The sequence below is a fragment of the Bos indicus x Bos taurus genome, chromosome 7 (genome assembly GCF_003369695.1).
Source record: "Bos indicus x Bos taurus breed Angus x Brahman F1 hybrid chromosome 7, Bos_hybrid_MaternalHap_v2.0, whole genome shotgun sequence".
In the NCBI taxonomy this organism is placed as follows: Eukaryota; Metazoa; Chordata; class Mammalia; order Artiodactyla; family Bovidae; genus Bos; species Bos indicus x Bos taurus.
The window spans coordinates 105918512-105946147 of record NC_040082.1 but is presented as its reverse complement, the minus strand read 5'-3'; the positions used below and the strand labels follow the sequence as shown (position 1 = coordinate 105946147).

Here is a 27636-nt window from a genome sequence, read left to right as displayed (position 1 = left end):
GCACAGGAGAACCAGGCCTGTGGATACATTTTGAGGGTGATCCCAGAAGCCGGCCCTTTCAGAAGGCTGTCAGAAAACTACATTCTCCACAATGCAGCAGTGGGGTTTGCAGCAAGGCCTGCTATAGGAGCTGGGACTGGGGGTTAATTCACGGAGCTCTGGGGCCCACACGATCATTCCTTGAGGACCCGCCCTGCTTCTCCCCTATCCCAGCCTCTGGGGTGAGGGCTCCTGGCTGCCCACCCTGGAGTCCTGCGACTGAGTGGATGGAAACAGAACCGCCAGGAGCTCTGGGGCTGGCTGATGGCAGGGGGCTGGGCTACAGGCACAAGGAGCAACATGGACAGAGTCTCTCCAAGGCTGCCCCTCCTGGGCCGGGTTTGCCCTCTGTCTTCCCCACTGGAAGTGGGAGTCCTGGCTGCACGCCCACATCCGCTCAGTCGTGTCCGACTCTGCGACCCCATGGACTATAGCCCTCCAGGCAGCCTCTGTCCATGGGATTCTCCAGGCAAGAATCCTGGAGCAGGCTGCCATTTCCTCCTCCAGGGATTTTCCCGACAGGGATCAAACCTACGTCTCCTGCATCTCCTGCACGGGCAGGCGAGTTCTTTGCCACTGCTCCACCTGGGAAGCCCACTGCCCCCTGGCTCTGAGCCGAAGGCTGGTCCTGCTCCTCTGCAAGGCTGGAAAACGGGGAGTGGAGAGAGAAGCCCCAGACACGCAAGGCCACGAGGAACCTGCGAGCCGTCACGCCCCACAAGCTCAACACTGGGCCCACTCCATCTTTTTACCATAACATTTTTATTAAATATAAGGAAAATAGGCGATGACGTCTGCTAAGGTCTGAGGTTAATTCTTCACATGGTGCGAGGGTCACAGAGACACGACATCAATCGTCCATTAGCAGCAGAAGAGACACTTTAAGTTGCCCCGAGGGTACAAATCTCGTTTATAAGACAGCAGTGCTGGCCTCTTAAGAAAAAGCAAAAGAGAACCAAACAAAAAAAAAGGTTTTGAGGTTTAGACTCCAAAACAAACGTGGCCACAGATGCCACAAATCCCTCGCAGGGAGCAGCCTCACAGCCTGCCTGACTCCCCGCACCAAGTGGGCACAGGCCTGGCGGCACGTCAACCTGCACACAGGGCGGGGGTGGGGGAGCAGAGGGCTAGAAAGGGGCAGAACTAAAATCACTGGACGGGCCTGCAGAATGCGGATGCGCTGTGAGATTCCAAGGCCAGCGTCCCCGCTCATTCATGGGACAGGGCCGGGGACGAGGAGCCTCACCCCCATTCTTGTTACAGCCCTGCACGTCACCCAGAGCCAAGTGGAAGGCCTAAGGCCCCTAAGGACCACCTCTGGGAGGTGGCTGTGGTTTTCCCTCCTGAGAGCAGACGATCACACACCCTGAAGGTGCCAGGACCCAGGTCAGGAATGGAGATGAGCACTGGGCCCCTCCCACTCAGCAGCTCGGGCTCACTGGGGAGGCAGAAACATGCCCTTCTGGCCCCAGTCAGGTGGTGCCCCAGTCAGGCACCTCCCAGCCACCGCTCCTGCTCCTGTGTGTCACAGAGATCTGGGGTGTGTTTTTTTAAAAAAAGACACATGCAACTCAGAAAGGGTGGGGGGGAATTGGAGGATCAAATGAGTTCACATCTGAACGTCTCAGACCTCCAGGCAAAGGGAGGGGAGAGAGGGGAGACCCCAACTCCCACCCACCAGGGGGAATACGAGGTGGGCAAGAAAACCGCGTTGGATGTGAGCTGGCAGCCACAGCACATCAGCCACGCTGCTGGCAGGCTCCCCCCGAGGGCGTGGAGCCAGAATCTGCTTCAGGAAGGAAGCAGGGGCGCAGAGGGTGCCGGACCCACATGGCAGGCCCCAGGAGGCCGGCCCAGGGGTAGGGTGGCCCAGCTCTCTGCGGGGACCCGCGCCCACCGAGCCCCTGGCAGAAACAGCAGACAGCCAAGCCGGTAACCGGGGTCCGGGGAGCTACCTGCGGGGCCCGGCCCGGGGCAGCAGCACGGGGGCACAGGCAATGCCGGCAAAGGACTCGGGAAAGTGCAGGTCGCGCTCCCACTCGTCTGTCTCGGTGTTGTACACCTGCACGAGGCCAGTCACGTTGTTGAGACGCCAGTTGTAGCCCCCAACAATGTAGATCTTCCTGTCCAGCAGGCAGCAGCCAGCCTCGGACTGGCCAGCCCGCATGGGGGTGACGCTGGTCCACTGGTCTGTCTCGGGCACATAGTACTCCACGGCCAGCACGTCGAAGCAGCGGTCCACGTGGTCCATGCGGCCGCCGAGAGCGTAGATGCGGCCGCCGGCGCCCACCATGGCGTGGAGCACTCGGGGCTCGCTCATGGGCGCCTTGAACTCCCACTGGTCGGCCTCAGGGTCGTAGCAGTGCAGGGCCTTCTTGTCCTCCACCGAGATGCCATAGCCACCCGAGATGTACAGGCGGCCCCCCACCGAGGCGCCCGCGTGGCCCCACGTGCGGCGCTTGAGCGAGCAGGCGTAGCCCCACTCGTTGCGCCGCGGGCAGTACCGCTCCACTGAGGCCAGGCTGCCGGCCCGGTTGCGCCCGCCCGTGGCGTATACCATGCCGCACAGCACGTTCAGCTGGAACTGGATCCGGCTCTCCTGCATGGCTTGCAGGCGCAGCCAGCGGTTGAGGTGGGGGTCGTAGCGGTAGCAGGCGTCCACAGCGCCCTCGCCACTGCGGTACTGCAGGTGCTGGCCCCCGGCCACATACACGAAGTTGTCCAGCACCGCCACGCACGTGTGGCTGCAGCCCACCTCCATCTCCGTCAGCTCACGGAAGTGGCGGGCGCCCGGCTCGGGCAGCTGGTACACCTTGCTGCTGACGGAACGGTCACTGTCGGTGTACGGGGTGCCCCCGAAGGCCACCAGCGAGGGCACGTCTGAGCGCACGGCGGTGCGTGACGACTGCATCTCGTGCTGCCGGAAGGGCAGCACTTGGTAGCTGAAAGCCTCCAGCAGGTATTGGCGGCACAGCACGTCCTCCACCATGATGTCCAGCGTCTGCACGCTGTCCACCAGGTCCGAGGACCGCATGAGTGGGAAGCGGATGTGGCAGAGCACATGGCTGGCACGCAGGCGCCGGGCTGGGTCATGCTGCAGCCAGCGCACGGCCGCCCGGAACAGGTCAATCTCAGCGCAGCTCTGCAGCCGGTTGCTCTGCAGGAAAAAGACCAGGCGCTCGAGCGGCAGGTGCAGGAAGTCCTCCTCCTCGGCTATCTGCAGGAAGTGCCGGAAGGTGAAGGCATCCACCGATTCCTTGAGCGAGGCCAGGCTGAAGGTGGTGGCCATGTGGCCGATGTGCAGGCAGGTCTCGACGCTCATGGCGGCCTTGAGGAACTCCTCGCACAGCTCCACCACGGGCAGCATCTGCAGGAACACGGCGGCGCCCAGCACATCCTGCACGCAGTCCAGGTCCAGGGTCACCTCAGCGCTGTAGGCGAAGTCGATGATGTGCCTCAGGCCGCGGGCCGACACGCCCTTCAGCTCAATGACGTCCTGGCTCGCCTCCCGCATGCCACCCGTGAACATGGCCCTGAAGGTCGGAAACACAGCGTGGGGCCTCAGGCCAGCCAGGGGCTGTGTGCTGCCCAGGAAGGCCTGGCCCCCTACACCCCGGACACTGCAAGCAGAGCATGACCAGTTGGGGGAAAGCAGGCTGGATGTTCATCAAAGACACGCAGAAAGGAAAAGAAAGATTTTTAATCTACCCCCTAGTCACGTATCTTCCTACAAACGGCAGCTCCCCACGAGGGGCCCTGCCAGCCTAACCCAGAGGTTAGCAGTGCTAGGGCCCACGGACTCAGAGGGTGAAGACCATGGGTTGTGTGCTGCGGGGTGGGTGCAGTTCCCCAAGAGGAGACCAAATCTTGGGTTTGGCTTTGACTCTGAGGACAGGACTTTCATCGGAAGGACTGATGCTGAAGCTGAAACTCCAATACTTTGGCCACCTGATGCAAAGAACTGACTCATTGGAAAAGACCCTGATGCTGGGAAAGATTGAAGGCAGGAGGAGAAGGGGACAACAGAGGATGAGATGGTTGGATGGCATCCCCAACTCAATGGACGTCAGTTTGAATAAGCTCCGGGAGTTGGTGATGGACAGGGAGGCCTGGGGTGCTGCAGTCCATGGGGTCACAAAGAGTCAGACACGACTGAGCGACTGAACTGACTGAGGACAGGTTCCCCTGGCCCACCTTAACACCCAGCCCTGGGAGAGCTCCCCCACGGCAAGTTCCGGAGACAAAGCAAGGTCTCCCAAGGCAGTATGCACCGTGGTTCACGGACAGCCTGGCCCACCAGGGCAGGAGGCTCCACCTTCCCCAGCCTGGGTCTTGGGTCACTGTCACAGGGGTTGGAGAGGGTGAGGGTCCCCAGGTCAGAGGGCCCGTCAGGAAGCTATGCTAGAGTCCGTGTCATCTCCAGAGGCCTAGGTGATCAGGGAAGCCCCCTGAGAATGGCCTAAAGGAACACCAGTCCATTGTGAGCCCCACCCCAGCAGCAAGTGACCCCGGCTGTCAGCCACGCGCTTCTGTCCCGAGAAGCGGTGTTCACGTGAGTGCTGGTGAGACACACGGGCCCTGGGTCCCAGCCCCACAAGGCTCCAGAGGGTCCCCTACCAGGAAGAGGGGTGAGAACCCCAGTGCCTGCTCAGGGCTCCTGGCAAGTTCTAGAAGATGGAGAGTGGCAGGGTCCTTTCATGGGACCAGCTGGCACCTCATCAGAGTTGTAACTCCCATCAGCACACATTCGTGACAGCCGCCTGAGGGGAGAACTTCAGACACCGCCTGGCAGATGCGCATCCCTAGTCCCCCGCTGGGTGGGCCCAGCTCAGGCCAGGAGCAGAGACAGCCGAGCTGGGGGCAGCTGGGGGCCACCGACTAATCACCACCCAACCCTTGGCAGCAGCACTCCACCAGCCCCCAGACCCCGCTTCTTCTTGTCCCCACGAGTCCCATCAGCCCATCGAAGGCAGAAGTGATCACGGCGATGGGAGGGAGCGTTGCCTTTTAAGGCCTCTCGGACTGCAGTGCCAGCGCAGAGGAGCCTTTAAAGGGCATTTCTGGCTCGGCCGGCCCGCCCGTCCCCAAATCCAGAATAAAAATAGAAGCGGCGCCCCAGATGGCTTGGCTGCTCCAGCTCCCCAGAACGGCCTCTGTGAGACCATGGGGCGGGCAGCCAGGGGGCGCACCAGGCAAGGCACCCAGTTGCAAGGACCATGAGACCTAGGGTGGGCACCTGGGCTGGGACTCTGAGAGACGGCCGGCAAAGTGGGGCTGAAGAACCACCCCCAAGTGGCACCCCAGCTCTCTCAGGCGGCAGGAGGAAGCTGACCAGTTGGTCACTGAGGGAATGAGGGAGACTGTCCCTGAGCTGTGATAGCTTCCCACGGGTGAGAATGGTTGGGTGGGACCCTCACTCCCCTGCGCAGCCGAGCTCTTCAGGAAAGAGTCTTTGGGCAGAGAGACCCGGACACCCAGCAAGGCCTCACTCATAACACGGCGTCTTGGACAGAGCCTGGTACCCACAGGGGCTGCCGACTAGGTCTACCATCCATCCCCCGGCCTGCACACAGGCTTGCAAGGGCAGAACTCGTGCCTTTGATCACCACCAAATTTCCAAGGCCCAGAACAGCGTTAGGCACAAGCAGGCATCAGACAGAATGAAAACCCAATGGCGCCCTGCCGCCTTCGCAGGGCACAAGCTGCTAAGCGGGCTCCCACCTCTGCCCCCAGGCATGCCCGGCTTGTCTGCTCCGTGTCCCCCAGGGTTGAAAAAGCAGCAAACCTGGTAAAACCTGTGGGCTTACTGGACATCTGGCTTCTCTCTAAATCCAGAGATAGGCGAACCTCAGCCTCTTTCCCTCAAAGCCATCCTGGGCTGGATGCAGCTGGAGGCACAGCCCTGGGATGGTCCCTCTGGGACAGGCGGTGCCCCCACTCCACCCCGGGGCCCTGCACACCTGAAGTAGTCGCTGCAGGCAGCCAGGACCACCTTGTGCGCATGGAAGGTCTCTCGGTTGACGGTGAGCACGACGTCCAGGAGCTGGCCCTGGGCGCGGAGCGCAGCGAGGCCCTGCAGGAGGCTGGTGCTGTGGCCGGGGGCCGAGAAGGTGCACTTGAGGGCCCCGTTCTTGTCAGCCATGCTGTGAGGGAGCAGAGGTGGGCAGGCAGCTGAGCGGCCGTGGAGCCATCTGCTCTCCACCCAGGGGCCCTGAGCAGGCTTGGCAGGAAGCTGCCCCTGGGTGGAGGTGAAGTTGCCAGAACCCATCCCCGAGAAGCGGAAGCCGGACCTGGGTCCCAGTGGTGACTGCCACCTGCCCGCTGGCTGGCCTTGGCAGCGGAGGCACATGTACAGACTCCAACTGTCACCTATGAAATAGGCGAGGTTTCATGCAAGACCCACAGAGGCTCCCACATAGCCTTTTCTTTCTAACTGAGGTGAGATTCATATAACAGTCATCATTTTGCAGTGTACAATTCAGTGGCATAAACTCCACTCACAAAGTTATGCAACCATCACGGCTATCAGCAAGGTGAAAGCAGACCCATACCCATTGCCAGTCACCCCCCAGGCCCTTCCCCAGCCCCCAGTCACCACTACTCTGCTTCCTGTAGCCATCTGCCTGCTCAGACCAGGGATCAAACTCGGGCCCCCTCCAGTGGGAGCGTGGAGTTCTGATCACTGGACCAACTGGGGCGTCCCAACCTCATGGCCCCAGGGCTGTGGAGGACACAGGAGGACTGAACCCGAGGAAACAGCAGGTTGCATGGGATCTTCCTGTCACCCTGGGGCCAATATAAAGAAGCAATAAAACCAAGTATAACTCCCTTCAAGAAGATGGATTTACCTGTGGGGGCAGCTTGCTAGGGGGATGGGAGAAGGAAGACACATTCTGGCACATCCCATCAAAATAAGGATGCACAAGGCAAAGGCTGTCTTACAATAAAAATAAAGTTTTGAAAAGGAGAGGGGTGGCCACAACCCAAATGCCCACCAGTGGATGAATGGATAAATGAAATGTGTATGCATGTGATGGAATATTACTCAGTCATGACAAAGAATGGAGCTGATTCAGGCTACCATAGGGAAGAAACTTGAAGACCTCAGGCTAAGTGAAAGAAGCCAGACACAAAAGGTCACATGTTGCATGATTCCATTTATATGAATTGTCCAGAAATCCACAGACAGAAAGCAGATCAGTGGTTGCCAGGGGCTGGGGGTGGAGGGTGGGGAGTGACTGCCCATCCAGGCTTCCCTTTGGGGTGATGAAAATGTTCTGGAACCAGAAAGACATGATGGTTGCACAACACTGTCAAAGCACTAAATGCCACTGAATTATACACTTGAAAATGGGGACTTTTATGTTACGTGAACTTCACCCCAAAAAACAAAACAAAACTCAAGGTCCTTGGAGCCTTCTCAGGGCCTGTGTGAAATGAGCCATGACCTTCAGGGCCTCACAGTACACGAGGTCCTCTGTGGCTCAGTCCCTATTGTTCCTACTCATTCCCCTTCATCCCCTACCTCCTAGCCACTGTCCCCTTTGCTATTTCATCTTGGAAAACTTTTGCAGAAATGCATCAATAAATGAAGAGTTTATAGAGAAGGAAATGGCAACCCACTCCAGTATTCTTGCCTGGGAAATCCCACGGACAGAGGAGCCTGGAGGGCTGCAGTCTATGGAGTCTCAAAAGAGTCAGACACAATTTAACAACTAAACAACAGTAAAGTAAAAAAAAATAAATAAGAGTTTAGGAGGCCCTAATGTATCACTTCATCTCCAAATGCAACAGAAACAGACAAGGCCTGGACTTCCCTGGCTAAGACTTTGAGCTCCCAATGCAGGGGGCCCACGTTGATCCCTGGTCAGGGAAGTAGGCCTGCATGCCACAACTAAAAGAAAGTTCACCTGTCACGTGCTGCAAGGAAGATCGGAGATCCTGCACGCCGCAACTAAGACCCGGCGCAGTCAAATAAATACATACATATTTTTAAAAACTCCAAACTTATAAAAAAGAAAGAAAGGCACATGCCCCTCAGCCTCCATGGACTCAATAACCTTCCCAGGACTCTCCCAGCACCCCCCGACCCAGGCAAAGGCCAGCGTCCCCAGTCCTCTGCTCACTCCCCATGGCCTCCAGCTCTCTGGAACGTGCTTTCCCATTCCTGGGACGGACGCCTGCCCACAAATGAGGGCCAGGAATGTGGGCACTGGTCTTTCCAAGAATGCAGGAGGAGAAAGAAGGATTCTTGGCTCCCACTGCCCACCAGCTCCCCAACCAGGGGTCAAGCACACGGCATTCAGTTGCTGCCGACAGGAGGTCCCCGACTCACACAGGCTGCCCACCTCAGTGGCCCTTCTAGAAGCCTCAAGAAAGGAGGTGAACTAAGTCAATGGGCAGAGGGGCTGCAGGGCCCTGAGCGCTGCCCACAGACCTGCAAGGTGCTCAGGACTCCAAAGGTGTGGGGATGTGTCGGGGGACACCACCTGCACTGAGTGGAAAGCCGTCCTGTCCCCGGAGGCAGGAACGCGTGCGACTCAGAGCATCTGCGCCGGAGAGGCCAGGGGGCCAGTGGCACCAGGAACCGGAGCTGGAGGCTGGGTGTGCAGACTGTGGAAGGAGGGAAGGAAAGGGGCCCAGGAGGACCATGAGTCTCTAGCCTGGCTGAATGGAGTGGACGCCCACCTCAGATGCCCCCCCGCCTCTCCCCAGTGCTGCTGCATCCAGGCTATCCTTCCTGGACGGGCCACTGCTAGGACCCAAGTCTCTGTTCTTTTGGTTTCCCAAGACCCGCGAGTGACCCCCATTCTGAAGATTACGGATCCTCGGGATTCAGAGGACCTCAAGCTGCACCCATCCCCTGGCCAGGACATCTCCAGGGACAGGGTCTCACTGTGTCCTCTCGCCGACACTCCACAATGGGCTCTGGATCGCCAAAGCCAACACTGTCCCACAGGAGCCTCCAAGTATCCTTGAGGTGCTCGGGTCCATCCCGAGATCCTCAGGGCTTTCTGTCAGCCCCATGGCCCCCTCCCAAGGCTGGGAGGACACAGTATGAATGAGACAGAGCAGCCGGCCCTTGCCAGGCACACAGTCAGGGAAACGGGGGCCCAACATGGTCAAATTATCCAGAACAGGCATGTCAGTGTCCCGTGGGAGGGAACAGGAGCTGGGAAAAGAGAGGGGCAGAGGCCAGAAAGTGGAGATGTCCTCAGCTTCTTCTCCTCCCAGCTCTGCCACCCCTGAGGTTAGACAGGGGCGCCCAGCCTCTCCCTGGGAGCAGAGGGGTTGGTAGCATCCTGGGTGTTGGCCCTATAGCCTGGCTTCCATCAGGGCCATCCCTGTGTGGGGTCACCTTCCAGCCCGCAACGGGCCTCCTCCTGCCTGGGGCCAGGCGCCCCCATCTTCCCTGCACAGCACAGCGGCCTAGGATCAGAGACGGCTGGTGGGAACCTCCCTCCTGGGGCCCGGCGGTGGAGAAGAGGCCCACCTCAAACCAGGGACGGTGTTAAGATGTCGACGCACACTCTGCTGGTCTGGGTGACCCCGGGGACGGCAGAGCCACTCTGCACAGACGCCACTCAGTGTGCACAGCGGGGCTGCGGGGTGAAAGGTGACGTGCAGGTGGCACCAGCACGCCACACGCACTGCCAGGGCCTCCTAGTCATCCAACCGGAGCCTGGCCCTGGGCAGTGTCTGGAGCGCGGGGCCAGGACCCAGAGCCCGGGAGCTCATCTCAGCCAGACCCACTCTAAAAGCCTGCTGGGCTGCACCCAGCATCTGCCACTCCAGGCCCCGGCACCTGGAGTGAGGCGCAGAGGGCAGGACTCCGAGGCCGCCCTGCTACCTGCCAGCCACGCAACTCAGGCACATTCCTCAGTCCTCTGAGTCTTGATTTTTCTCAGCTCTCAAATGGGGCAGAGGGCTGCCAAGAGGCTCCCGGGCCGCCATCACCTCCCAGGAAACGAGGGATGGCAGACTCCCTATTTTCCCCAGCTTCACTTTGGGCTGGCCAGGCCCAGTGGGGGGCTGCACCCTGCCACCACCCCTACAAGCTGCCCGCCGGCCTTTGAATGGGGCCAAGTGCTTGGGAACTTGAAGCTTGGAACCACCCACAGAGCACTGGCTCATGGCAGGTGCCAACTGAGCCTGGCTGGCCTCTCCACGGACACCTCGCCTCACACATTTTTACACTCCCACTACCCAGCCTTTGCCATTTTGCTTTTAGCCGGCCTTAGTTTTTTCTTCGAAGTTCCTCTGAGAGTGTGAGGCAAGGTGGGAGGATTTCCTGTGTCCACTGAGCCCTGGGAACTGGTACACCCATGCGTGTTTTCACCAGAAGAAAAATCTCACACCTGAGGTAACTTCACCCTGGGGCTGCTTGGTCCCTGAGTATATATTTACTGTGGTCCTTAATATATAAAGAGCACCAAGAAATCAATACAAAGCCAGCAATGTCACAGAAAGATGTGCAAAGGTTGTGGGCTGACGGTTCATGGGAAAGGAAGCACATCTCGTTGGAAGGACCTCAGAGCCAGCTTCACTTATGATAAGAAAAGTGTGCTTGTCAAAGGACTGGCTTCGCCCCTCAGGTGGACAGAGTCATCAGGCAGGCCATCTGTCAGCAGACACTCCTGTCTATTTCCAGATGGAGTTTGAAATGGGTCAACACCCAGGAAGGTAGTTTGAGAGACCTAGCAAAATTCTAATGGCTCATCTTCTCAACCTAGCAAGTCTGCTTCCGGGATTTTTCTGAGATACACTTACTTGCGCAAGTTGAGAGATGTGTTGAGGATATTCACTGGGGGCTGGAGATGGGAAACAAACTAAATACCCTTTAAGAGAGTACAAAGGGCTGCCCTCCAGCTGAGCATGGAGGCCGTGCATACTCTGAGCATTAAAAAGCTCCTATAGGGCTTCCCTGGTGGTTCAGAGGTAAAGAATCCGCCTGCCAATACAGAAGATGCAGGTTTGATCCCTGGGTCAGGAAGATCTCCTGGAGAAGGAAATGGCAACCCCCTCCAGTATTCTTGCCTGGGAAACCCCATGGACAGGGAAGCCTGGCGGGCTACAGTCCATAGGGTCGCAAAGAGTCGGCCACAACTGAGGAACTAAGCAACAACAACAATGTGGGGTTTAGGGCACCCCAGCCCAGAACACCCCTACCAAGCCCAGAGCACTGCCCCTTACAGGGTGTGGAGCCTACGCTGCGCCACGTGGGCAGGAAGCAGCCCCTCTCTGCGCATGCCTCGCCCTCCCCAGGCCCGCCTCCGTGTGCCGCCAGCAAGGCGCCCAGCACCTCAGGAGGCCGTTTTCCTCCTCCCATCTCAGAAATGGGACAACTGTCTCTGAAGCCCTGACATCTACCCCCACACACACCTCGCAGCCTCTGGGGAGCTCGGGGAGGGAGAGAGGCAGCCGGCCTGGACAGACAGGCAGGCGTGGCTGGGCGGAGGTGGGCAGCAGGAGGAGGGAGGGCCGGAGCCTGGGCCCGATGACTAAGGGAAGGCCCGTTACTCAGGCCGGCCCAGACAGGGGGCGGCGGCGAGGCGGGGCCACGGCCCCCAGGAAGGCGGCGGCGGCAGGCCTTGAGCTGGTCCGAGCCTCCAGACAGCCACCCGAGCCACGGTCACCCGTGCTGAGTCATCGGAGCCAGTGCGTCAGCAGCCGGGTCAGGGCGTCTCTGCAGGCCACCCCGGCTGCACCCTCAGCCTGGATCTGGCCACGGAGGGCATGCCCCTTGCTGTCCCGACCCCAGCCCGCACACCATGTCCCCCTGGCACTGTCATCGGGCGCCCTCGGGCATGTGCAGGCCCAGGCATGACACGGGACACGGCGGCTGCCTCCCTAAGGGTGTCCCTGCCCAGGGCTGACGGCTGGTGGGACTGCGTGGGGGAAGCCCCCCCAGGACACCCATGGCAGGATCCCAGGGCCTCCCCAGCCGGCCAAGCCCACCGCCCGCACCGTCACCAGATCCTGGCTAGCACCCCCTGCATGGGCTCCTTCCTTCCTCCTTAGTTGTTCATGAGGTCGACACCCCAAAATACACCATGGGCTAGAGCCATTGCCTCAGAACCTGCTTTGAGGGGACCCAAGTCCAAGGCAGAATGGCCTAGTGAGGGGCGGCCGTGTGAGGTGCGGGGCCACGTGAACAGTGACGGCCCCCCGGGGGCACTGAGAGCTGTGAGGAGCAGCACTCGGCACGGTGGGTGCTCCCCACCTCCTGCCCTCACCCGCCTGCTGGCCCTGGTCTCCACGATCGGTTTCCCAAGCTCACAGGAGAGATCTGAAGCCCCGGAAAGTTCTTTTCATTGGAATGTCCAAAAAAAAAAAGAGAGAGAGAGAAAGAAGAGGCAAGAACAAGAAAGAATTTCATGGAAACATTTCTTTGGGGTTTTGTAAAATCCTTTCCCACCCCCACATGGAGCCCAAAACTCAGGCCAGAACAGAGTCTGACGGTATTGCCCCTTTAACATACTGTTCTGACATGCAAATTCCCTCACTTCCCCTCAAAACGGAGAGCACTTCCACTTTCAAAGCCAATTTTGGTTTTATTGTCCATGTGGCTCGATGGAGCGCAGCAGCGCAGCACAGCTGGTTGGCTCGCGCCCCGGCCGACGCAGTACCAGGGAGTTCCAGGCCACTCCGCCCCAGGGTCCTGGGTACAGCAGCAGGAAGACGCTGCACTTGGTGGGGGACACAGGGGGCCAGAGACCCCGAGAGGGAGTCAGAAACACACAGAGAGAGACAGAGGCCAGAGAGAGAGAGAGAGAGACCCAGAGAGAGACAGAGACCAGAAAGAGACCCAGAGAAGAAGACAGAGACCAGGGAGAGAGAAAGCAACCAGAGAGAAAGAGAGAGCCCCAGAAATGGGGGAACAGAGACCCAGAGAGAAAGAGAGACCCAGAGATGGGGGACAGAGACCAGAGATGGGGATGGGGGTTGGGGACGGGGCTGGGCTGTGGACGGAGAAGCATCGGCTACCCGCTTGCCACTTCTCTGGCCTGGCTCTCACACCACCACCCCTGGCCTCCTGTCCAGCCATACTGGAAGCTTCTCTGGCTCGCTCCTCCTGCCCGCTTGACTCCTCACACAGCAGGCTCGTTGACAGAGCACATGGGCACAGCCCAGGAGGGCAGTGTGGCAAGTGTCCTCTTCAAGATGGTGAAACTGAGGCCCAGAGTGCCCCCCACCCCCACATCTGCAGGCTGCTCCCACTTCCTGCTCCTCTGCAACTGCTGACTCGGCCAAGGCCACTGTGCTGACCCCTGGGGTCGCAGCGCCACGGATAAAAGGTGCGTCTGAGCCAGGGTCCCACATGGCCCCCAAAGGCAGACACTCGCAAGCTGCTGTTGCTGTGGTTACCACAATATTTCACAGCTCTGGGTCCTGCGCCCCCAGCCCGAAGGATGGAGTCACCGTGTTTTGGCACCTGGCAGCAGCCCTCAGACGCGCGGGCTGGCCTGCGGCCCCCATGCTAACGTCAGTTCCTTCCCTCCTGGGACCACTCGCCCCAGGCCAGCTCCGCCCGCCTCACCCCCAGGCAGCCGCAGGCCAGCAGTAAGGGGCAGCCTGCGGTCCTCTGGCAGAGCTGGAGCCCCAGCCTCTTTGGGCAGCGGACCAAGGAGCAGGGCTGCTGGGTGGACAAGTGGAGAACCCAGGAGCAGATGAAGGTCCTGAAAGCAGTGTCCCAGCAGGCCGGGATGCCAAACCTCTGAGAGAGACGGTGCGGGGACAGAGATCCAGAGAGAAAGAAAATCTGGCCAGGGCCCAAGACCCCATGTGCCCCTGAGCCTGGGCGCTCTCCACAGCATTAGCAGTTATGTTGTTTATTTCTCCCTGCTGGTCATCATGCTCGTTATTTCCTACATCTTCTGCTGTAATTCCAATCAGGATGCCCAGTGCCAAGGCGGATCTGTGCACCCTGCGGGAGGCCAGGCGGGCCAGGCAGGGGCACAGACTCATCACGGCTTCCCACCTGTTCTGCCTCCTCCAAGAGCCAGGCCATGGGCACAACTGGGGCCCCTGTGAGCTCAGCTTGGGAGCACGGCACCCCCAGAGATGCTCGCCCTGAGCCCCGCAAAGCAGTGCCAGGCCACACCTGCCCACCTGGCCTTCAGGGCATCAGCGTGCAGGGCCACCCCCGCCACGTCTGTCCATGGCTCCTCCCTGCCCATGCCTGCGGGACAACGCTGAGGTGACAGAAGAGAGGCGCTGCTGGGGCGTGCAGGCAGGAGGGAACCAGGCAACCTGCGGGCACCTGGGACTGGTGACCCTTGAGGGCCCTCACGTGACAGCCAGGAAGGCTGGGGGTTGAGCCCGTGGCTGGGCAGGCAGATGGGTTCTAGAACCCACGTCCACCGCAAAAGAAACATCATGACTCCTCCCAAAGACCCAGGCAAGTAAAAAGAAGCAAATTTCCAGGGGCTTGGAGCAGAGGTGGGGGTCTGTGCGGCCCCACAAGTCACCAGCCTCGAGAGACCCTGGCGAGATCCCACGCAGAGCCTGGCGCCAGACGGCCTCACTCGGTGCTGGCTCTGTTCCAGGCTGAGGGGAACGTGCTGCCAACACCGTCCTCCTGCCCTTCTGTGGCAGGGACACACTGCGTGGGTCCCTGCACTCCCCCGGCACTCACTGGGGTGTCGCCGAGAGCCCCGCAGACACGGCCCACTCTCCCACCAGCAGCAGGCGACGCCGACGTTCAAGGTGACTCCCTGCGGCTCCCCACGCTTTGCTCCTCAGGGCCACAGTGCGTGCAGGGCCCCCCAAGTCCCGCTGTGCCTCCTGCTCAGGCCCTCTGGCCTCAGCCCAGCCTCTCAGTGGTGCCGCAGGGAGCCCAGGACGTGTGGGGTCTGGCCACTGCTGATGGACCAAAGGACCCTGTGGGCAGCAGTTCCTCAATCCCAGACCGGCCCAACTTCAGCAACTTCTCAAGGCGACACATAGACCACCCCCTTCCCTCACCAGCAGCAAGCACTCTGCCTACAAGGTACCCCCCTCCCCCTCCTGGCAAGCAAGCACCCACTCTATGCAGGCTGGAGAAGTGCCGACCCGGGTCCCAGCTCATCTCTTGGTGGGCAGCCTGGAGAGGGATCCACCACGACTGCCCCATCTTATAGATAGGGACACTGAGGCACAGAGAGGTTCAAGCACCCACCCAAGGCCACACGGCACATAAGAGGTCAGTGTCAGCCTCTCTGCAGCCCCAGATGGATGGCCCCCTGATCATCTCCATGATGCAGATGGGAAACTGAGGCTTGGAGAGCAGGGACCACTCACCAGGAAGGCCGAGCCAGGAGGTGCATGTGGAGCCAGACACCAAGGAGGGCAGGACACAGCTCCTGGGTGGCAGCCGGGGCAAGGGGGTGGACGAGCCTGTTAACTCCCCAGCTGTTATGAGGGGGGAACCCCACTCTGCCAGGTCACCAGTAGCAAAGCCCCACCCAAGCCTGCACACCACTCTGACCCCCCAACCCAGCTCTTTTTGTCTTGCCTGCCCATCACACCATCCAGTAAACCATCCGTTTCCAGTCTGTCTGTCTCCTCCAGTCTGAGTCAGGAGTCTCAACAGGCAGGGCAAGGTGGGCTCTGTCTCCTGCTGTGTTCCAGCACCTGGCACCGTGCCCAGCATGTGTTCAGAGCTCGGTCATGCCTGTTGATTAGATGGCCGGATGGCTGAGTGCATGGATGGATGGATAGATGGGTAGATGGATGATAGATAATGAGGGACGTGGTAAATTAATTAGACGAACGAGCAGATGGATAGATGGCTGGATGGATGAGTGGATGGAAGGGTGGGTGGGTGGAAGGCTGGCTAGATGGAGAGATGGACGGACGGATAGATGATGAATGGGTAAGGGGGCAGGTAGACGGCTGCTAGGTGGCAGCAGTGGCTGGGGCCTGACTCCCATCTCTGCCTGTCCCATATACCTGCTGCTATCCCCTCCACTCAACCCCCTGGTCCAACTCCTGGGAACGGGTATGTTATCCTTGACTGGGCTCAACCAGGAAGCCCTCAGCAGGCTTTTCTCTGGGATGTCGTACCTGCACACTTTGCTCATGCTATGCCCTGAGCAAACAGCCAGCTCCTTCCGTCCCCTTCACCCTTCCTCCCCATGCTGCACTCTCCAGCCCACCAGCTCTGCCACGCTCCTCCAGCATCCACCCTTCCAAGCCTTCTCGAAGGAGAAGGTCTCCCCCAAGGCTTTCCTTGCCCTCACGGCCTGGGCAGGGCTCCCTACAGCCTCCACGACCCCTCAAAGCTCAGCCAGGGCCCCCATGCCAGGGACGGAAAGGGTGGCTAATAAGCAGATCTCGGGCTGAAGCTTCACTTGTTTTGTTCCCACCCACTGACAAGAGGCTGATCCCAGTAAGTCCCCATCCCCCCACATTATCCCTGCTGCCCTGGGCTTGGAGATGTGGCCACATGAATGAGCACAACCTCTTCCCTCTACACATCAGGCAAGTAGGCACAAGACTGCCTGGCCCCAGAACCCTGCTGGGAAATCCCGTGAGATTCCAGCACTGAAAATTCCAACATCTCAGGACCCAGCCCAGCTGCCTCCCCTGGCAGGGAAGGTGTGAGGCTCTGAAAGGGACAGTTCTGCCAAATGGCACATGCTCATGCCCAGTGATGCTAGGTCATATACAAGCAGACAAAGATACAGGTGTGGCTCAGCAAGGATCTTCTAATAGCAGCATAGACTTAGGCAAGAAAAGGGGCCAATCATGAATATCTTCATTTGGGGTGGGGGAGTGCAATATCCCTTCCTTCCTCTAATAAGGAACCCCTGATTTCCTCCTTCACTCTCAGCCCCAGCGGTAAGGATAAGCAGACCCACCCCTGAGCTGAAAAGGGAGACTCACAACCCACCCTGGCCAACCAGAGCCTCCCAGGACCCAGCCTGGTCCCAGGAGAGGGGGTGTGACCCATCTGACCCAATCAGAGCCTTCCCTGGGACTTTTGCTGCAGCCACCAGGATGGAAGGCTGTCTTCCCCCTAGGGTTGCCAGGATGGTGGGAAGCAAAGTCACCTTGCCCAACCAGGAAGGAAGTCAGAGAGCTGAGGGACGGGAGACACAGATTGCAGGGGAATCATCTGAGGCCTGTATGTAATGTACCTAAAACTGGAATTCTCCCTGAACTTATTTTTTACATGAACGATGAGCTTTTATTTTTTAACTGAAGGCAGTGAGCTGAGGTTTTGGCTCCTGGAACAAACGGGGGCCTTTGATGTCAGAAGTTTCAAATCCGGGGCTTGAACTCCAGACGAGCCTCTGGAAAAACCACTGTGGAGTCAACACTTTTCCAGCTACCATCTCTCCCTGCCATGCACACAGCTTTCCTGCCCTGGGAGTGGAGGCGAGAATGCCTCGCGGCTCTGCGGGCCAGTGAGCGGTGACCAAACAGACAGCCCAAGCCCCGCCTGCCTGGAAGGACACAGCCAAGGTCAGCAAGCTCCCCGTGCCCCTTCTGTGAAAGTTCAGCAACTCTAAACGCTAAACTGCGGAAAGCATGCCTAAGGCCGGAGCTGCAGGGCCGCCCGATGCCATCAACCTCAGCAGGGAAAACACCACTCAGAGCTTCTGCAAGTGACTCACGTGGAGCATAAACACTTGTTCCCAGCCTCCCCACCTTACGGGCACAGGGGCTGCCATTACCCCTCGCATGACAGCAGCGGGGAGAAAAAAGACCACAAGAAGCCCTCCGGGACCAGACTCCACCACGGCAAGCACACAGTTATGGCTTTCGATGACAGTCCTGGAAGTTTTTTAAGTGGAGTCTGCCTCAGGGTCTACAGTGGGCCCCCTAGATGCCTGCTGCTTCGTGGGCACTTTGTCACCACCCCCCCAGATGCCCCACTCTTAGCTCCAGCCGTGGAAGATTCTGGGTGACCATGTCTGCCTGCTCCCGCTTCCTCCAGCAGACTGTTTCAAATTCTAACATCCCTTTGAGAGGCAAGCTCTCCGGATATCCAGCCCAGCCCAGCCCAGCCCCGCTCGGATCCCGTCTTTGACCCCTGTGGAATTTTGCAGTTGTGGCGTCAGAAAACGTCTTCGGCGCTCGATCCTCGGGTGACCCCCCCTTGAGGCCTTTAAAAGCCCAGAGGTCCACCCCTCAAGATTTCCTCCAGGCCGAGTGTGTTCAATTCCGGAAGCTGCTTCCCTCACAGGAAAGGTCTGTGATTCCCCCCAGGTGCCGGTTACTTCCTCCCGAATCACAATATTTTCAGTGTGTGGCGAGGTGGTCCACGGGAAGAGCTCAACGGCTGGGCTGCTCGGCGAGGGGTCTGAAATCACCCTGGATGCGCCCCAAAACCCACTCCGCAGAGGAATGTTAGGGAAACGCTCTCCTGGCCATGGGGGGATGAGCTGTGAGAGTCCTGAGCAGCCCTCTCTGGAGGGAGACGGGGAGGGGCGGGGGAGGAGGAAGGGACTGGAGACTCGGGGTTAACAAGTGTTAAGAGCCGTCTGCACAGCTGTGGAGCGGCTACCACAGGAGGAGGAGGAGGGCCCCAGCCCCCCACTTCCCCCTGCAGGCAGCTGGACACGGAGAGCGGCGGGACGTTTTCTCGTCTTCAGCGCAGCACTGTGACTCTGGCTGTGAACCCCATGAAGCACATGCACAAGGGTACTGCCCACTGGCTGCTCTCTAATGGAGGCGGATTCCCTGACCGCACGCCCGTGACTTTCTGTTTCTCTGCCTGAACCATGGCGCCACCGACCCAACAGACATGAGTCTGAGCGAACTCCGGGGGATAGTGGAGGACAGGGAAGCCCAGCCCGCTGCAGTCCATGGGGTCGCAAAGAGTCGGACACGACTGAGCGACTGAACAACAACATTCCTGCCATTAACTCAAATCAGGAGAAGCAGAGTGATCCTGGCTCAGCCGGAGTGGAGGGCTGTTCCAGGAGCCTCCAGTCAGGCCAGCTCCTCTGGCAAGTCCATCGCAGACTGTGGGGAGAATACCTGCTAGGCTGTATCAGGGCCTCCACCATGAAGCCCTGCCCTCAGGGAGCGCACATTCCAGGGGACACAGAATGGACCACAAGCAAGGGCCAGAGAACAAAGGGGCAGGCAGCGGGGTCACAGTGGGCAGAGTGGCCAGGCCCCGAGGAGGCAACCCTGGAGCTGTGCAAAGCCCTGGGACAGGTCACTCCAGCCAAGGGAGGGCGAGGTCAAAGGCCAGGAGGGGTGCCAGTGTGCGGTTGGAGACGCAAGCTCTGGAAGTCTGGGGAGCAGTGGCAGGGGCCAAGGGGCTCACGTGGAGAAGCGGACTTTGTTCTGACATTGTTCTGAGAGTTAGGAAGCCCCTGGCACGTGTCAGGCAAGGGAGCAGCCCAGTCTGATGCCCGCCTTGGGAGGGTGCCACCAGCGGGAGTCGGGGGACAGGAAGCAGGAGGGCAAGTCAGTGGGGGCTCAGGGCAGGATGAGGAGAAGGTGGAAGAAAGGGCCGGAACTAGATGTGGCTCAAAGGTGGAAACATCACCGTGTGTCAATAGATTAAAGGAAGAAAGAGCAAATCAGTGCATGCCTGGTGAGTGCTCTTAAGGAGGAGGTCAGAGTGGAGGCGGGAACCAAACTGGGAAGGACCAGGTCCTGGTTGGTGGGAGAGCAGAAGCCCTTGAGCAAGGAGAGGTGTGAGGACTTTCCAGGAGAGGGGGGGGGACCTTGAGCCATCCAGGCCAGATGTCTGTCTCTGCTCCCTGCCTCCTCCGGTTGCTCTCAGACAGCAGAGACTCTCAAGCCAAGTGGGGCCTCCTCCTGCCTGAGGGGTACCCCTCAGCACTCACTCCTTGGTCCATGGCAGAAGCCTGAGAACTGGTGATGCCCCGCCTGGCTGTCACCGTGGGTCAGCATGTCACACAAGACTTTCCACCTTGAATCCTCCCCAAACCCATTCACAACTCACCATCTCCACGGCCTCCCGCCTTGGCTCATCTCTCGCCAGAAGGATCCTTCCGAAACATGAATCTGACCCAGGCACCCCCTCACCCTAACCCTACGCCCGTGCCTCTGTCTCCCCCTCCTCCCTCTCACCCTCTCCAGTTCCTCTCTGCCCTCAGGAACCCTAACAAGCCAGGCTCCTCCACCTTTAGAATCTACACGTGCCACTTGCCTGTACCCAGAAAACAGTCCACCTCCGGAGCCTCCCTTCCCCCAAGCTGATGGCCCTAACCTTGAGCCTCTGGTCCACCTCATTTGTAAGGGGGTTCCCAGAACCTTCTGGAGAAGACAGGAATCTCCAACTCGGCCTCGGGATCATTTATGGCAACTGTGGGGAAATGATGGCCCAAGAGTTCCACATGCTGGGGTGTGAGCAACCCACATGGGCCCACACCCTCTGTCCAGGGGCCCGTATGTCCAACACCACACAAAGCGGTGGGGACACAGGAGGCAGGTGACGACTGCCGGCAGAACAAACAGGCGCCAGATGAGTGCTGAGTGCTGTCCGCAAGAGAAAGGACGTGCTGAGAAGCCGCCCTCCCTGCTCCCTTCTCCAGGGCCTTCAACCCCGAGCCTGAAACATGCCCAAAGACCACAGGGCGGGAGTGCAGAGAAGCCCCTCCTTAAAGTGGGCGGGGAGACAGGCACAAACCTCCGACCTGGCCTCACTGAGCTCTCCCATGAGGATCAGTAATAAAAAAATAACCAGTTAAGGAAAGTTAAGGATACTGAGCCCACTCCCTAGAGACGGCACAATGATAGCGGAGGCTAATAAAACCTTCCTACCCCATAAGAATGGCCGACGAGAAGGCTGTCCCCTGGGGGTTGCAGCTACCGGCTGGAAGCAGTCCAGCTGTGAGATAATCGGGCTGCACAATTCGGGGCGAAGTGTGCAGCGTTCAGAGCTATTTCACATCATGAGCTCAAGGGACCCTGCCGGCCAGAAGGTGAGGAAAGGGCGCCTCACTCTCAGAGGCGGCCCTGCGCGCCTCCAGCTCCGCGTTCCCTCCCTCGCCCCAGACTCAACTGCCCCCACCCTTGTACTCTGCCAAGGCCCACCAGCTCAGGCTCCACTCTGTTTCCAGCGGTAGGCTCACGTGCTGCCATCTGCACTCGTGCTGCTGCAGAAGCAGCTCAGACTTGACGCGTTCCGTTCTCCCACTGACCCTGCTACGTGGCCACCAAGTAAACATATGAGTGTCCTTCAAACTGCTCAAGCCAACTACCAAAGACTGAAAATTCATATGTGGAGACCTATGTGATGGTCTAAGGTGATGGTATCAGAAGGCAGGGCCTTTGGGGGGTGATTAATTAGGTCATGAGTACGAGGCCCTCATGAATGGGATTAGTGCCCTTATAAAGTGACCCCAGAGAACGGCGTAGAGCACAGCAAGGAAACTGTGTCTATGAACCAGGAAGTGGCCTCTCCAGACACCAAATCTGTCGGCACCTTGATCTTGGACTTCTCAGGCTCCAGAACTTTGAGAAATAAATCTCCGCTGCTTAAAAGCCACCCAGTCTATGACATTCTGTGTGGCAGCCTAGACTAAGAGACCAGCTTTCTCTTCCCAACCTGCCACCCCAGCTCAGTAACAAAACCAGCAAACACCCCAGGGTCCCTTTGTGGCCACGTGGGCCGTGCACAGAATGCTAACGGCACGAGGACTGCAGGACAACCCTGCCACCTGCACACTCACACACACACGTGCAATATGCCGGGTGCCCTTGAACACTTCCCAAATGAAGGCTCTAACACCCAGAGGGTTGCAGACATGCCCAAGGCAGGCAACAAGCAAGCGGGTCTCACAAGGTGCCTGACGCTGCCACATTCCCAGAACTCCTAGGAGCCCCTGTCCCTGGAGGGTCAGACTCCTGCCTCTCCCTCTCAGCTGAAAAGATGACGAGGCCAAAGGAACAAGAACCTTCTCAGAAGGCCAAATGATCTCCAGTCTTTCACACAGGGGTTGGGGGGGCTGGCTCTCCCAGAGCCTTGGGGATATGTGGAGAAGATCTAGGGTGCACCCAGAGAGGGCTGGTGAAGGACGTTTAAACAAGCAAAAACCACCAAGCCAGGAGCAGATGCCGCAACTGAACCGTGCCAAACCCACTCTCGCGGTACCCCAGGTATGGCTTCCCAGGGAAACAGCTGTGGCTGGCGTGGCCCTCTACAGATGCTTCTGCCTTGTCCCCCAGAAGCCGCGTGAGTCAGGGAGACCGGGCCCCATCCAGACACCTGTAGGAAAGACGGGCTGAGGAAAGAGGAACGCCAAAGGCCCAGCATCTGAAGAGCCTCTGTGGCGAGAAGGCTCCTCCTGAATAAGCCAGCCGGGTTCCTCACAGCAATGGAATTTTAGTTGTGGTGGTGCAACTCCCAGGAGAGTTCCCCCTCCTTCTCACAACACCCCACAAACGTCCTCTCTCTCTAGGAGTCTAGACTCCCGTCACAGGCCTGAGGTGGAGCTGGGAGGGGGCTGCCGCAGAACAAGGATCTTTGGTGTGACGGAGCCTTGGAGCTAGGATCCAAGGCTGAGCTAGGATCCCCTCAGCAAGCCCCCAGCTAAGGCGGCCACGCTCTGTCCATCCTGGAGGTTCGGCTTGGTCATTAACGACCATCTCTACTAGGCAACGGGTTTTTTTGTTGATCCCTCGAGATAGGAAGGAAAGAGAATAAGCTTTTCTCTTTCTTTTTCCTCCCCACTGGTTGCAGAAAAGTGAACTCGGAACAAACAAGTTACGTAATGCTGGGGGTGTTGTTGGGTGGAGGGGGAACGCCATCACTCCTAAGGACAGTTCTCTGAGTTGTGGGACTGCTGGAAGGGCTAAGGGAAACACAGGAACCGCCCCCACCCCTGGCCAAGTGACAAAACCCTTCACGGGACAACAAGGCAGATGCAGGCACCACCTGGAAGGCTGGGAAACCAACCACCCTCACAGACAGGGCCAGCCTCCCCCCAGTCCTTGGCAGCCTCACAAGTCTCCCCAAGAAGACAAGGGACAGACGTGACCACCTAGTAGGGACTTCAACCAGCCAGACTGCAAGCCCTAGAGAGCTTTTCCACACTCCACTCATTCATCCATTCGTCCCGCCCCATCCCTCCCTCCCAACCATATTTTTTGAACACTTCCTTCCTCTGGGCTGCCCCTGCTCCAGGCATACAAGACCAAGAGTGGACAAGACAGACATGTTCTCCACCCTCAAGGCATTTCCACTAACAAGCACACCAAGTAGTGTTGGGTGGTGAGTGCACGTTCCAGGACACACAGCAGCCGCAGGACCCAGCAATTCCACTTCTGGTACAGACCCCCAAAGAAGTGAACACAGGTGTTCAGGCAAAAACCTGTATATGCATGTGCACAGCAGCATTATCCAAACCAGCCAAAAGGTGGAACCAACCTAAACGTCCTTCCACCTAGTAAGTGGATAAACAAAATATGTCCACACAATGGAATGGTACACAGCCATAAAAAGAAATGAAGTACTTATACATACGACCTTGTGAATGAACTGCAACCCACTGCTAATGGGAAAAAGATGTCCTTTTCGGCTGATGGAGGTGTTCTGGAACTAGACAGAGGTGATGGTTGCACAACACTGTGAATATGCTGGATACCACTGAATGGTACACTTTAAATTGGTGAGTTTTATGTTACATAAATTTTACCCCAAAAAGCCAACACAACAAAGTGACCAGAAAAAGTGTTCCCGGGGCTAGCTGAGCTCAGGGGAGTCAGGCAGGTGCCTCTAAGGGGCCATGATCTTAGAATGGAAGGATGAAGAGGTATGAGGTACAGGCAGGTCATGTACTGGTATGGTTGGTTTGGAATAAATGAAGGAATGAATAAATGACCAACCCTACAAGGGCCTCTACATCTCAGAAGGATCCTCGGGAGAATCTTGTGTGCAATCTCTCTCCAATTCTGATCTCCATCTCACCATATGAAGGATTCTTGCTCTTTTCCCGCATGAGCATCTAAGGGATAAGACCCTCCCCGCGTCAGCTGCTCCAGACAACAGATTTTTCATTGGGATGGATGGTAGGAGGCAAATGAACATCTGAGAGATGAGGGAGATATCTTTTAATAAAATGACTCCAGGGGACTCACCTGGTGGTCCAGTGGCTAAGACTTCGCCTTCCAATGCAGGGGGTGTGGGTTCAATCCCTGGTTGGGCAACTAAGATCCCCCATGCCCCAGAGCAACTAAGCCTGAAGGTTCTTTAACATCCAAAATTAAATAATAAATATTTTTAAAAAGAAAATGCCTCCAGGACTTCCCTGGTGGTCCAATGGCTATGCCACTGCACTCCCCACGCAGGGGGCCCAGTTTGACTAAAAGAGCCTGTGTGCCATAATGAAGGACCAATGATTCCACGTGCTGCAACTATGACCCAGCACAGCCCAACAAGTAAACATTAAAAAAAAAAAAGAAAATGCCTCTGTTTAGAAAAAATTTCTTAGATATGAAACTAGAAACAAGATCCATAATGCAGAACTAGATAAAGGAGACCTCCTCAAGATGATAAAACTTTTGCCCGATAAGAGATACCATTAAAAAACAAAAAGGCAAGCTACAGGCTGGGAGACAATAGTTGCAAATAGTACATCTGATAAAGGACTTGTATCCAGAACACGAAAAGAAGTCCAAGTCAAGAAGACAAGCCAAGGAAACAATGAACAAAAGACTGGAAAAGACACTTTATCAAAGACCTGCGTGGCCACTGAGACCAAGAAAAGATATCCCACATCATGAGTTAATAAGGATATGCAAATAAAACCAAAATAAGATACCAACGTACACTTAGAATGGCTAAAATTAAAGACTGGCTATGTCAGGTATTGGGAGCAACTGGAACTCTTGCACATCACTGGGAGGAGTACAGTCAGGGTGCAGCCACTCTGGAAAACAACTTGTCAGTTCCTTAAACCTACAAGAGCTGCTTTGGTAACACATGTACTAAAACTGGAACAATATTGAAATTCACATGGCTCCTGAACAAGGATGACACTCAAATTTGTGAAGCATTCTGTACTTTTTAATCTAATCTCAAAAAAAGGAAACAAAAGTACAAAGATGTGATGAACTATTTTTTACATTTTTCTGGGATACAAAGGCCCTGCTTGTCAAGGACCTCAGTTGTTAAGGTGAAGGGCTGCACCACAGAGTGCTTCATGGATTCCTCTGCCATTTTGCTCTGTTTTATTACCACTCCTATTTGTTCATCACTCTAGTATTTGTGGAAAGATGTTCTGTATTTTGCCACATCATGATAATAATAGTCCTAGTCTGACTGGTTGGTTTATAAGTTTAAGTACAAATAAATAAAAGACCCATTTTACCTTGAAGAAAAAGAAAAAAATACTTAACCCTGCACCTACCATAGGACCCAGACATTCCACTCCTAGAGGATGAAAGTGTATGTCCACACAGGGACTTTCCTGGTGGCCCACAGGCTAAGACTCTACACTCTCAGGGCAAGGAGGCTGGGTTCCATCCCTGGTCAGGGAACTACATCCCACGTCACAACTAAAACATCCCGCATGCTGCAACTAAGGCCCACTGTAGTCAAACAAATAAAAATAAATGTTTTTAAGAAAATTTTTTTAAAAAAAGAATGTGTATGTCCACACAAAGACGCATACCCAGATGTTCACCACAACTTTATTTGCAATTGTCAAAATGGAAACCACTCAAATGTCCATCAGCCAGTAAATGGACAAACAAATCATGTCCATCAGTACAATGGAATACTAGGCAGCAGTGAAAAAGAATGAACTTCTGATACTTGGGACACATATGAAACTTCAAAAATGTTCTGTTAGGGGACAGAAGCCAGACACAAGAAGCTACATATTACATGATTCCATTCATATAAAATTTCTAAAAAGACAAAACTACAGGGAGTGACAGCAGATCAGAGTGTACCTGGGGCCACAGCTGGGAGAAGGATTGACTGCAAGGGGCTTGAAGGAATTCATTGTGGTGATGGACACCTTCTGAAAACTTGGATTGTGTTCATGGATACATAACTCTATAAATTATTAAAACTCAATGAGCTGTTCAGGTAAAATGAGTGAACTGTACAGCATGTTACTAATTATACCTTGGTTTTGCCCCAGGTTATCTTTACTCAGGGCCCAAAGCAGGGACTAGGGTTCATGTTACCTCTTATCTGTCCATTACATGCCACCTCCTGCTGGTCACCAAGTCCTATCCACTCTACCCCCCAGAATGTCTTCCCAAATCTACTGATTTCTCCCTGCTCCCCACTACAGGCCTCTAAAGCCCAACTCAAGCACCCAGGTCCCCACAACGAGGACTGACTCTGTAACACACCAGTATTAACCACTTTATCATTTATCACGTTGGCTGAAATTATTTGCTCCCATAAGCTCACAAGCGAGAAAAAGGCCAAATTACTTGCTCGGCCAGCCAGTGGTAGTAGGCTGTCCTGGTGGGCCTGGATGAAGAGATCTAGACCATGCTGGCCTTGGGCAATGGAAAGACAGAGGAAGGTCTTGCATCGTAACACAGGTGTTCTTTCCCTCTGAGAACCCAGAACAATGCATATAAATACCTTCAATTACTACGCCAATTCTGGGGTTCAAACAACCATTCTTAGGACTCGGCCAAAGATAAAGGGGGCCTCTCTCAGACCAAAAGGGGTGAATTCTTCCACCATGATCTGAAGGCAAGACCTTGCTTCAAGTTTTTTGCCCTAGGGAGTGGGAATTTACACCCCAAGAGGATTAGAGGGAGGAGCCCCAAGATGGACCCTCCTCATATATTTTTTTTAAAAACCTTCAGGCTTTTTAAACCATTCTCAGGCTTCCCAAGACCCACTTCAGCCCCTTAGGATCTCCAGAACCCCCAGACCCCTCCCTGCCCATCAGAACTCACTGGGACCACCAGCTTCCACTTTCAGATTCTCCCAGATCCCTTGGGTCTCTTTCAGGCCCTCAGGTTCACTTGCACCTCCTACTCCCAACCTTCTACAGTCCTCACCCACCCCAAATCCCCTCAGCACGTTCTCAGGACCTCAGGACCTCAGGTTCTTAGAAACCTCAGGGTCCTTCAGCACCCTCCAGGAAGCCCTGGGCCTCAGCCCTCCAAGCTCCCCCAGTCCCCTCTTCACAGTCCCCAGGACAGCCTCAACAACTGCAAGATTGCCTATGGCCCCTACTCAGGACCTCCCTGCCTCCCAGACCTCTTGGCATCCTCAGTTACTCATGGCCATATCACAATCAGGAACCCCTGGGATTCCCTTCAGATCTCCATGTCCCTCAAAGCCCTCTCTGGCCCCTAAGGACACATGCAGATGCCTGGAGGTCCGGGGGCCCCCAAGCCGCCATCAAATGCCCCATGAATAGCCCTCAGTCCCCCCAGTACTCCATGGCCACCTAAAGCCCGCAGCCCCCGTAAAGATCCTCGAGCTGGTCCAAGCCATCCCGCACCTCTCAGGACCCCCAGGACTCCTCATAGGCCACTCTTGCCCTGGGGCAGGTGCAGGTCCACCCTGCGGGCTGGGTCTCACCTGCTCGGGCGCTCGGGGCCCGGACCGGCGCCAAAGCCGCCGCCACCAGCGCCACCGCTGCCGCCGGACTCCGCCATCTTCCCGCCGCCGCCACCGCGCGTGCTAGTGACGGGAAC

General features: G+C 57.0%; 1 protein-coding gene and 1 pseudogene across 7 annotated transcripts; one reads left to right on the top strand and one right to left on the bottom strand.

The window, feature by feature from the left end:
* Positions 1–782: 782 nt before the first annotated feature.
* KLHL26 (kelch like family member 26) lies at positions 783–27628 on the bottom strand. Of its 7 annotated transcripts, none has more exons than XM_027548330.1 (5): positions 27521–27608; positions 8477–8652; positions 6000–6182; positions 1995–3572; positions 783–972 (listed from the first exon to the last, which is right to left on the bottom strand). In XM_027548330.1, exons 3-5 carry the CDS (start codon positions 6179–6181, stop codon positions 921–923), a joined length of 1812 nt encoding a protein of 603 aa, XP_027404131.1. In that variant the 5' UTR covers position 6182; positions 8477–8652; positions 27521–27608; the 3' UTR covers positions 783–920. The 7 variants fall into 7 exon arrangements, with proteins under 7 accessions (XP_027404131.1, XP_027404132.1, XP_027404129.1 ...); XM_027548331.1 differs by having other exon boundaries at positions 8529–8652; positions 27521–27602; XM_027548328.1 differs by lacking the exon at positions 8477–8652 and having other exon boundaries at positions 27521–27628.
* On the top strand, positions 24923–25022 carry LOC113896712 (annotated as a pseudogene).
* Positions 27629–27636: the final 8 nt, after the last annotated feature.

Bases quoted from the DNA above. Each gene is read 5' to 3' on its own strand.
- KLHL26 (XM_027548324.1), bottom strand. From the start codon at position 6,388: ATGTGCCTCCGCTGCCAAGGCCAGCCAGCGGGCAGGTGGCAGTCACCA. The intron at 3,573-5,999 runs GTGTGCAGGGCC...TCCGACCTTCAG, and splicing joins GCCTGCAGCGACTACTTCAG to GGCCATGTTCACGGGTGGCA. The intron at 973-1,994 runs GTAGCTCCCCGG...CTTTTTCTTAAG, and splicing joins CCCCGGGCCGGGCCCCGCAG to AGGCCAGCACTGCTGTCTTA.